Here is a 12143-nt window from a genome sequence, read left to right on the forward strand (position 1 = left end):
TGAAGGTCAAATTATTGGCAGGCTAAATGGGACTTGAAAGTCCAGAATTGGTCCTTTAAAAAAGAAATCTCATTTCCGTCTTCCTCAAAAGCAAAATTTGAGATTGCTTTCTCTTTCCTGGGCTATTTTCGGTTCTGGCCACGTATGCTGCTTGTTCTCGAAAAGCCATAGGATTGAGAGATTTGGGTTCAGGTCCAATTCTGACAAGTCATTTACCTATGTAGGCTCCAGTTTTCCCTTGCCTTTGAGATAAAGATGGTCTGTAGGATTTCTGAGGCTTTTTCATCATCTAGATGTTTCTTAGGGGCATCCCAAAATCTGGACTTTAATTTCTTTTTAACAGAATCACGTGCTGGCACTTACAGCCCAGTCACCTGATATTGAGCATTTGAATGAAGTAAGCCTCAAGCTCCCACTTAGTGACATGGCTGTAAAGACATTACAGAATGTGAACCGGCAGTGGATTCGGGCCACGGCGACAGCACTGGAACGCTGCAGGTCAGAACAGCCCCGCTCCAACATTGTTTGAATTAAGGCGAAAGGAATGGTTGAGCTCAGGAGTGTGATTGTTACATGGCTCTGTTTCTTTTATTTTTAAACCTTTGTAGTGAGCTTCAGGGGATTGGATTGAATGAAAAGTTTATTTATTGCTGTGAAAAGTGGGTCCAGCTTTTAGAGAAGATAGAAGAGATGCTCAAGGTGAATATTGCTGACAGCCTTCCTGCTCTCCTGGAACAGCAGAGAACATATGAGGTAAGTCAACCTATGCTCTCTGCTACCTTGTTCCCCTCACCCTGGGACAGAAGTTAGGGTAAGATGGATTTAAGTAAAATACAGAGAGTACCTGTCCCTCATCAATCCCTAAACACAAGATGTATGTCTCTGTGCACATTCAGTTGTCAGTTGATCGATCATCTGTAAAATTCTCACACGTTTCATAAATTTCCAAGTTTTGTTTTACTGTTCTATTTTGTTAATGACAGAATGCCTAGATTTTCTGCAGTAGGGAGTAGCTTCCAGCACAACTTCGCTTTCACAGAATGCGAACATTATACCACTTTACCAGGAGCATGTTAAGATAACTTCAACTCATCTTTGCATTTTCCCTGAATAGTTCTCTAAAATATTGATGCATCTGGTATAATCATAATTGTAGCATTAATCATTTCACAGAGGAATGCCCCCATGCTTATGCTGACAGACATTTGAAGATACCCCTGGTGGTTATAGGCAGATCCTGCATTTCCAAAATGTACATGATTAATTCATCATAACTTTTTAACATAACTGATTTAAGTCTGTATTGTTACATTAAGATCATCCGGTGAAAATGACATCTATCCAGCCAAAAACCTGGGTGACTTTGAATAAGTTACTGAATACCCTCATTTCCTCCTCTTCAAATGAATTCAGTAGTACTACTTAAGTCCTGAGGTTGAGGAGAAAGTGAGACAATGCATGTTTTACTCAATGCATAGCAAATAGTAAATGCCCAGTACATGGGCCTTAGATGCAGTTGTTACTAGACCTGTTTGCTTCTACGATTATATTCATAGGTGCTGCTGTGATGGTTAAGCATTTTCTGCAGTTAGGCTCAAATCATCTGAAAATTCTCATACCCTCTGTGAGCTTAGATTTTATTAGGAAATGTAGGTTTCAGATTCATAAAAACAATTCTACTAGCCAGTACTTGATGTTTTAATTCATATACAGATGTTAGAAGCCGAAGTTTCTATAAACCAGACGATTGCTGATTCTTACGTCATCCAGTCCTTACAACTCCTGGACACAGCAGAAATAGAGAAGAGGTAAGCTGTCTGGGGCTCATGATGGTTGTGGACGTGTGGAAGGTAATGCAGTCAGGCAGGCCTCCCACCATAAGAATCTTGACCACGAGTGCCCTGCAGCCATGTTGTTGATGGACCACGTGGGGCCGGTCTTCTGTCTGTGTGTGAGGATGGAGTCTTGCTTTGTGGCCATAAAAACATCAGTGGCCCTTTTCTGTATGGTAGATGGGTGGGCTTAGGAGACCAGATGCCTTGCATACACCCATCCGCCAAGTACAGTTAATTAAGTTTTTACCCCATAGGATTCTTCTATAGTATGTTTTCTTCTCTATCTTCAATCTCATGACGTTTTGTTATTTAAAAAACAAATGTTAAAGGCGGAGGGTATAGCTAAGTGGTAGAGTGCATGTTTAGCATGCATTAGGTCATGGGTTCAATCCCTAGTACCTCTGTTAAATAAATAATAATAATAATAAAGAAATAAACCTAATTACCTTGCCCCTCAAAAAACAAAATAAAAAATTAATGTTAAAGTGCTGCTGTGCCTAGCAGGTAGCTGTGTCACCATTGTGAAAGAAGAGGCTTCTCACCATGCTGTATGCATTGGGCTAGGGTCTCTGGGCAGCTCCAGTCAGGCTGAGCAGAGCCCCTTAGGCCGGCCTGGTGACAGTGACTGCAGCTGCTCGCACAGCGGGTGCACACGCCACCAGTGCCTGGAAGTGGCCTGGCCTCTTAAGTAGCTTCTCCACATGTCTCGATAGGCGTTATTTTTCCTTCCCATCATGACCCATGTACCTCTCAATCTTCTTTAAACATAACTAAGAAATATCAAGCCTATTTCTTCCTAGCTCTGAAGTAATGGATTCAAGCCAGTTTCATGATGATTAACTAGTTTAGATTTGATCAGTTCAGCAAAGCATGACTTTTCCCATAATAAATAAAAGGCCTTATTTATCATGTGAAGGATACTATCTGGGAAAGAAATAGTTGAGTAGTAGCAGAAAGCATGTTCTTTACTGCTGCATTTACGTAACATACAGCCCTCAAGTAATTGATAATATTATAAGGGACTTACCTAGCCATCTCTTTCCCATTGACCCAACGTTTAGTTTTCTATACAGCACTTGGCGTAATGTATGTTAAAACAGCTTCAGTTTGTTTAAGGGACTGGTTGTCATGCATGCTAGCAAAATACCAGGCCAGGTGCAATTATCTTCTGCTAAATACCTTTCGCCAGCCCACTCACTGCCCCTGCCCTGCCCCACATTCCCCATCATGTTTAAGTCGAATGGTGCTCAGATTTAAAGAAGTTTTTTTCTATGTAAATTGTGCACCTAAATAGCAAATCTGAATTACTATTACCGCATTGATACTTATTTTTCTATACGTTAATGTCAGAATACTCTAACCACCTATCTTTTTTCACCAAGACCGGAATTTGTTTCGAAGTTTGCGAGACTGAAGGAGCAGTGGCAGAGTGCCACCCAGGGCGTCCGGCAGAGGAAGAGTGAGGTCGATGGGCTGGTGAGGCAGTGGCAGTACTTCACCACCTCCGAGAGGGACTTGCTCCACTTCCTGTCTGACACTGGCCACCTACTCTCTGCAGTGAAGTGCCAGGATCACCACAGCCTCCACCAAACGAGAAGTCTGGTCCGTGAGCTGCAGGTAGTGTGTGTGCAGCAACTGTGGGAACCGTGGGGTGGTCTTTATTAGGAAGATGTTCACTCAACTCAGGTTTATGATTTCTGTGAGATCGTGTTTCAAGTGTGTTTTCTGCAGTAGGGAGGCCAGCTGGCCATGGGGACCCTGTTCAGCCTTGTCCTTAATGGGTCAGAAACCCAATCTTATCCATTCATCCAGAAGTAGTGAGGCTTCGTGGGCCGTGGGAGTAGAGATGGGTAGGTGGAGGGTGATAATTTACAATGGGACTCCTGCTTCCTCATGAAGAGCAAATTCATTTAGGCAACCAAGTTTTCAGTCAGAAAATTGTCTGAGGAGCACAGGACTAGAATAATTGGTTGGCCGTTCCTAGGGCATGTTCCACTGAGCTATCGAACCACTCTTCACTGTAGAGGGACAGCTAAACAAAAACAGCATCCTTCTGAAATCCTGTGCTTGCCTCATTCATTTATCTGGGCATCAGATATTGAGAACCTGCTCTGTGCTGGTCACTGTTCCAAGTGCTAGGCATAGGGTGTGGATCAGGAGAAGACCTTTGCTTTTGTGAGGGCATCAGATAAGTCAGTAAACAAACAAGAAAAGACGAATTTGATTGGTGGGAGAAATGAAACAAACTAATAAACAAAGCAAATATCAGATTGCAACATGGCCTATGTGGACCATTAAAACAGGGCCCATGATGGAGAGGCTGGGTGCTACTTTGGATTGGGTAATCACTGGGGATGTGATGTTTAAATGGGAATCTGAATGACGAGAAGGAGCCAGCTGTGCAGAGATCTGGGCGCAGAGCCTTCAGACACAGGGAACAGCTTTCCCAGAGCCCCCACGGTGGGAGCAAGCTTAGCAAAGCAGAGGAACAGAAAGAAGGCTAGTATGACTGGACTGTAGCCAGTGAGGCAGCAGTGATGGAAAGCGGACTCTGAGAGGCCGTCGGGGAAGAGCTTCCAGCAGGGAGGTGTGGCAGGTTGATGACAGTCTGGGTGTAAAAGGAGCCTTTGAAATTGGAAGAGGAGGCAGCATGATACGATTTATATATTTTTAAAGATCCTCTGGCTACTCTGAGGAGGAGGATGGGATGGGGGTGAGGGGTCAGAGGAGGAGCAGGAATCCAGCATATTACTTACCTATTGCTGCATAACAAGGAAGATTCTTGTTCTCTCTCACAATTCTGGATTTTCAGGGCTGTTAGGTGGCTCTTGCTAGAGTCTCAGGTGGTGTCAGTCAGATGGCGAATGGGGCTGAGGGCTCCCTCACTTTCCTGTCTAGCACTTAAGCTGGAAAGGCTCAGCCAGCCAGAAAATAGAACAGCTGAGGCTCTTAGGGCTTTGTTCCCAGTGGTCTCTCCACCTGGAGGCTTCCAGTAACCAGACTTCTTGTATGGCGGCTCATGGCTTCAATGGTGCATGTCCCAAGAAAGAGATCCAGGGAGAAGCTGTACTGCCTTTTTAGACCTAGCCTCGGACATCGTGCACTTCCACCATCCTCTGTTAGTCAAGACCATCACACCTGCCCACATGGGTTCAAGAGGAGGGGACAGAGGCACCACCAGTTGATGGGGAAGGGCAAGGTTCTGGAAGAACACGTGAGGCTAGTGATACTGTTGCCGCCGTTTTGTGAAAAATACAGTCTGCTGTAACTCATTAGGCTGTTTCAAGGTCTTGGGTAGTGGTTATGATGGATAAGACAGGAGTTGTCACAGTGAGGATAAAAAGGATATATTTGTAGGTAGAGTTTACAGGGCTTGCTGATGGTTTGGATATGGCAGGTAAAGAAAAATCTAAATCCAGGTGACTCCAGATTTTTGGATTGAGCATTTTGGTGAATAGCGTGCTGTTGACCAAGTCAGAGGAGCCTGGACGAGGAGCAGGGCTTTTGATGAGTTAAGTCGAGCAGTGCTGCATATTAGAAGGACACGTGTGGAGTGGCAGGGTATTCACTGAGTTGCAGTTTTTCTTATATGTGTCTGCTCCCGAGAGGACTACCTGTCTTACTCCTTTGCTTTTGGGTTATCCTAAGTATTCTCAGAAATATCTTTGTGAATCAATACTCTGTTGTTGTTTTAATATATTAGCTTCCACTTTGGAAAAAGCCTTTATTATTTCTCCCTTGAGAAATTTGAAAATAAAGGAAATCATGTTTAGAACAGAAAAAAATTAATTTTTCTCCTGAAATTAAATGCTTTTGGAAATATCAATCAAATATAAAGTTTTTACTTTATTTTTGTATTATGAATACCGAGTTTCAATACCCTTTAAAGAGAAGCCTATGTGATATCCAAATGGAATTTTTTAAAGCTGTCCCTTTAGTGCAAACACAGATGTACCTCTTTCTGTGCTTAAGTGTCTGTTCTTGTATTTTACTTTTTTTATTTGTTCTCTTCTTTTAAATTGTTTAGCACAACGTGCACATTTTACATGGTGGGTTAGGAGTAGGCTACTCTATACAAAATGTTAAGGGTATTTGCTCTTAATAACAGATCTAATACCAGTCATTTTCTTAATACTCTTAGATTCATTTATCTTGTAGGCTTTTATTCTATAAAATATATTTTCAGTTTCTTTGTTCTTCTAATTATTATATTAAAAATCTTACCTATTACCAACCCTTGGAAATTATTCTAAGAGCACATCAGTTTGTAGTATGCTGTCTACTCATTTAAAATATTAGTCTTTGACGTGAATGAGTGTGTATGTATTCCAACAAGATTTGTCTAATTCATATCTAGTTTAACTTTTAAGAGAAACTCCAAAGGAAATACACACAAACACATGCAGTCACGTTTTGATCACATCAGAGGCTTAAGCAAATCACTTTTTTCCTTTTTCTTTTTAGAATAAAGAAATTCATTTCCAGAGATGGCAGACTACCTATGCACTCACCTTGGAAGCTGGGGGAAAGTTACTGAACACAACTAACCTGGAAACTAAAGAGTCAATTGACAAGCGAATCAGTCAACTTCAGGACAACTGGAAGGACACAAAACTCCAACTGGGAGAGATGATTAAACAGTTCCAGAGCATTGCAGAGGTAAGCTCACCATTCACTTTTCCATTCGTGATATTCAAAATCAATATGTAGAATTTTTGTTTGCTGTGTGAAGATGAGAATGATTTTAGGGAACCACTATTATGGGTTTTCCGAGGGACAGTAAGTCCTACTAATCCGCCAATCATGTTAGATCCTTAATGCAAAAGAATAATATAACATTTATTGGGAAAGCTTGAGGTTAATAGCTAAGTACTTGAGGTGCTATTTTACATTTGCCTTTATGAAACAGGAAACTAATTCATTCTCAAGAGAAGTTCAGCACCCATAGCTAATGTTCCACATGTAGCCTGACTTTGGGCACAGTATATGAAAATAAACACAGTGATACGTCATCTTTCTGCTGTCATCAAAGAATACACTTTTCCATATAAGTCAATTTCCCAGATAATTTATAACTATACCTTTAGGCACTGGAATGCTTTATTTTGAGTGATTATTAGGAAAATCATTGATATCTTATTATGCTAAAATATACCATGTTGTTCTCAAGGACTCTGCGCTGCTCTGAGCCTAGGCCCTACGCTACTATGCTTTTTGAGTTCTTACATGGTCATGGTTTTTCTTTCTTTCTATGTAATGTTAAGCTATTTATTTTTATCTTTTGTTTCTCTGAGTATACCTGCTCCTTATAGCCCAGCGTTTGATCTGTTGTATGTGTCCCCAGACCAGATAACCAAGCTTGTCAGAGGTGTTTTTCTGAATAAAGAATAAATATGTGTGGAACATCTCTCCTGTGAGTGAATTATCTAAATTTTGTTTGATGTACAAACTGTGAAATTCATTAACTAGCAGACACATGTTGAGCACCTGCCATGTTTGCAAAGCATGGAGGTAAATGCAATTAAAGTTTTCGTGGAAGAGCTAAGGAAGGACTCATAGTTTTGTTTTGTTTCTCCCTTCACTTTCTTCTTAGTTATGTCCCAGAGAGTTGCTGTTGCTAGACAGGTAGCCTGTCCTTAAGTGAGGTGTTACTATAGGACTGGGCCAACCCAATGACATATAAGTGTCAGTTGTACTGAGGGGTAGAATTCTGTTTGAGTCTATGTTTGTCTGTCTCTAGTATCGTCAATAATTTTAGTAATTTCAAGGATAGAAATTTATCCTAATGAATTATAAACCCCCTTTACCTGAAAATACAGGCAACTCTTTGCTCAGCAATGTAAGGTTTAAGAAAGAGAGCTGCTGTGAAAGCATGGCATCACCAGGGAATCTGCAACCTTAGCTCCACTCTTGATTCAGCTACTTTTTTTAATTGACGTATAGTCGGTTTACAATGTTGTGTTTATTTCTGGTGTACAGCATAGTGAGTCAGTTATACATATATATATATATATATTCCTTTTCATATTATTTTTCACTATAGGCTATTACAAGGTATTGAATATAGTTCCCTGTGCTGTACAGTAGGACCTTGCTGCGATCTCTGACTACATGTCCATGGACCAGTCGGTTTTCTCTGAGCCTCAGTTTTCCCATTTTCAATGTGATGATAACACTTGTGCTGTCTATCTCCTAAACTTATTATAATTACAGTGAGATGATGAGGTTGAAATGCTTTTTTAAACCACAAAGTGCTTCAAGCAGAAAGTGGCAGTCAGGGCAGTGGTGAGAAATGGAGAGTGACACCTAACTATGAAAGGGTCACTGAAGCCAAGCTATTTCTAGAAGAGGGAAGAGAGAGAGCAGTTGGATGACATTAGAAAAGGAGACAAGAAAAGTGGTTGAGTGCTTTTGCTCTTCAGTGCTATTAGAGCGTATGCCCAAAAGTGTAAATGCTCAAAATGAATCCTTCTAGTAGCCTTTTAAATGTGAACTTTCCCCCAGATTAAAGTAGAAATAAGTTACCTCGATCAGAAGAAATGAGAGGGAGGAAGAAATATTTCGAAGCAAAAGGCAACCGATGGTTGAGAAGAGCCACACATGAAGTTGCAGAGAGGCATCAAACCAGACAGGTGCCGCATCTGCTCTTTTCGACCACAGTCTGCTCAAGACAAGGAGCTGGGTTTCTGCATGGTTTACAAAAACACATTTAATAGAACTATTACATGGATTAAATTAATTATCCAGTTCCTTCAATTCATTCTTTTTTTTTCTTCCTGCAATTCATTCTTAAACAGCCAAATACTTATCAATTTTAATACTGTTTTCAAATAGACCTGGGACCAGTGTGAAAAGAAAATCAAGGAGTTGAAAAACAGGCTGCAGGCTTTAAAGGCACAAAGTAAAGACCCTCTTCCAGAACTTCATGAGGACCTCCATAAAGAAAAAGAGCTCGTGAAGGTACTGAACATCTGAAGTCGTGTTCAAAATAATCACTCGGCCGTTTTCTGCGATGTTGAAGTGTTTGTTTGCCTTTCAGTGCCTGTGTGAAACTAAGCTTTCATGTCCAATTGGAAAACATTTTTCCTACCTCCTCTCTAATACAATATCCTACTCTCTGAAGCAGTTAGAATCAATGCTTTTTAAGGTCCGTGTGTGAAGATGAGAAAGAGTTTGCAGAAATTCTTCTTAGGATTTGGGGGTTTTCTCCTTCAGATCCTCCTCCTGTTTCTCCTCTCTAATATAAATGTTGGCATCTGAGATTACATTGAACGCTGTTCCCTTGTCAAATGGCCTTGTCTTTAAAATGACAGTAAAGTATGACTGAAGAATTCACTTTTAGAAGTCAGTAGATTGCAGGGGAGGGTATAGCTCAGTGGTAGAGCATGTACTTAGCGTGCATGAAGTCATGGGTTCAATTCCCAGTACCGTCATTAAAAAATAAATATTTCTTAAAAAAAAAAAGTCAATACATTGGAGGTTTTGCTCAAATATACATTTTTATAATACTTTCCAAACTATATTCTGCCTAATTGATACCACAATTAACAAAAATTCCTGGATATTTTAGGGCTTTGCAGATGACAAGGCAAACTTACAGATAGGAGTTTGGACCAGTAAAATTCCCAGAAACTCCCTCTATCTGTAGGTCTGATGTTTGAAAGACATCAACAGCCTAATGGAATATAGTTTAAAATTTTTTACTTTCTTCCTTTAGTGACTTCAGGGATCAAATTGAGAAATTAGGAAGAATTGAATAGTCTCATACTTCAGGCTGTGCTGGAAATTAGTGTCCTCCTTCCTGAACCTTTCTTCTTCACTGTAAAAATTTCTAACATGCAAAAAAAAATTCTAACATAACAAATAATATGACAAAGTACCACGAAAGCATCACCTAGCTGAAAAACCAAACATTATAAATACAGTGCAAATGCCCTGTATGACCTCCAGTGTACTTCCCCTCCCCAGAGGTATCCACACCCCTGAATTTGGTGTTTGATCATTCTTGTGAAATTCTTTATAGTTTTACCCCATGGGTATGTAGATCTCAATGAAATGTAGAAGTTTACTTTCGGTTTTTTTAAACTTTATAAAAGCAGTACCATTACTTAATACTACAGTCATAAAGATATACTTCTACGTTTCCTTTTGAAAGTTTTCCTATTTTGGTTTTTGCATTTCCATGTTTATTCAGTGAAGAACTGATTTTCGTATATGTTTTGAGGTAAAGAGCCAATTTTTGTTTTATTCATATGCACAACCACAATCCTGGTGCCCATTTACTGATTAGTCCAGTGTCCAATATCAAGTTTCCAAATATGCATGATTTGTTTCTTTTTTTAAATTAAAAATAGAATTTTTTATTGAGGTATAGCTGACATACAATCTTATATTAGTTTCAAGTGTACAACATGGTGATTACATGTATTATGAAGTGATCACCATGATAAATCTAGTAATAATCTGTCATCAAAGTTATTGCAATATTATTGACTGTATTTCCCGTGCTGTACTTTATATCCTTGTGACTTATTTTATAACTAGAAGCTTTTACATCTTAATTCCCTTCACCTATTTCCCCAGTCCCCCAACCTCCTCCCTTCTGGCAACTACCAGTTTGTGTCCTGAATCTGTGAGCCTGTTTCTGTTTATGATTTATTTCTTGGTTCTCCACCCTATTCCATTGGTTTACTTACCTCAGCGTTCATACCGAATTACCCCGAGTACTGTGCTATATTACAACCAATCTTCATCTTAGCTGGGACATGTACCCATATGTCATTCTCCCACATGAATGTGGATGTCCTTGGTTCTTTGATCTTACACAACTTTTAGAAGCAGTTTGTCAAACTACAAGAAATCCTGATAAGAGTTTTAATAGAATTGTATTGAATGTATAGAATAATTTATGGAAAATTTAACATCTTTTGGACATTGAGTACTCCTATTTCTGAATATGGCATATTTCTCCTTTTGGTTGTGTTCAGTGTTTTATAACTTTATTTATATGGTATTGTACATCTTTTGTTAGATTTATTTCTTGGTAGGTTACTTTTTAAGTTACTGAAAATATTATCTTTTTCTAATTATATTTTCTGTTTATCACTGGTGCCTAGAAACATGACTGATTTTTTTGTGCATCAATATGATACTCAACTGTCTTCCTTAATTCTTTTGTTAATTTCGATACTTTATATATCTATTCTCTTGTTGGGGGGGTTTATGAACACAATCACCACTGGTGAATAATGACTAAAAAAGTTTCTTCCTTTTAATTCTTATACTTCCATTCTGTTCTGTCTACACTGGCAGTATCTTCAGAGCAGTGTTGTAGAAGCATTGATAACTGGCTCTTATGTGTCATTCCAGATTTTGAAGAGAATGATTCTAACATTTCACCATGAAATGTGATTTTTGGTGGTGATGTGTTAGTAGATGCCTTTATTAGGTTAAGAAGTTTCCTCTCTATCCCTGATTTTCAAAGTTTTTTTATCATCTCTGTGTGTTTTGGTTTAAATCTAGACTTCAGTAACAGATAAGAGGATCTCAAGTTACTCTCTCATTTGACACATAGAGTTTACTTTTATCAAGTCCAGAAACCTGTGTCAAATGTGAACCATAAACCCATGAGGAAGCATAATTTCTCCCAAGTAGGACACTTCTCAGTGTCCACCAGGATCCTTTCAGGTTCTATGGTGTCAGCATTCTGTTTCTCAGTGGAAAGAATCAAGGAGAGAGGCCAAGGGCATTGAGTTCATCCAACCTATATCCATATTCCAAAAAGATCCCAAGTAACTTGAAACCTGTCTAGGACAGTGTTTATCGTCCCTGAATCACTTGGGGGAGATACCTAACCTCTCGACCAGTCTGACCTTTTACTTTCCTACTTGGAAAATTACACTCCCGTTACAGCCAAGTTGATGTGTGGAAAAATTGCTTTACATGTTTATATGTGTGTGTGTGTGTGTGATTTCTTTATATATTTTATATACTACCTTTTCTTGTCATTGCTATAGTGAGCATCTGTGTTCATAAAACCTGTCAAACAATTGAGTCCTTAGGACAGTTTTATTTTTTTAATGATTTTTTATTGAAATATAGTTGATGTACAACATAATGCTAGTTTCAGGTATGCTACATAGTAACTTGACATTTGCATATATTATGAAATGGTCACCATGATAAGTCTAGTAACCATCTGTCCCCAAAGTTATTACAATATTATTGACCATATTCCTTATGCTATAATTTGTATCCCTATAGCTTACTTATTTTATAACTGGAGGTTTGTACCTCTTCATAAAATAA

General features: G+C 39.2%; 1 protein-coding gene across 1 annotated transcript in view; it reads left to right on the forward strand.

Moving 5' to 3' along the window:
- Window positions 1-12143, forward strand: part of SYNE2 (spectrin repeat containing nuclear envelope protein 2) — a 289020-nt gene that overhangs the window by 235622 nt on the left and 41255 nt on the right. Inside the window, 6 exon segments of the mRNA XM_032482160.1 lie at window positions 344-498; window positions 609-753; window positions 1714-1808; window positions 3218-3452; window positions 6300-6494; window positions 8670-8795. Of these exon segments, the coding sequence (XP_032338051.1) occupies window positions 344-498; window positions 609-753; window positions 1714-1808; window positions 3218-3452; window positions 6300-6494; window positions 8670-8795 (951 nt within the window).

This window comes from Camelus ferus, chromosome 6 (genome assembly GCF_009834535.1).
Source record: "Camelus ferus isolate YT-003-E chromosome 6, BCGSAC_Cfer_1.0, whole genome shotgun sequence".
NCBI classification, from domain to species: Eukaryota; Metazoa; Chordata; class Mammalia; order Artiodactyla; family Camelidae; genus Camelus; species Camelus ferus.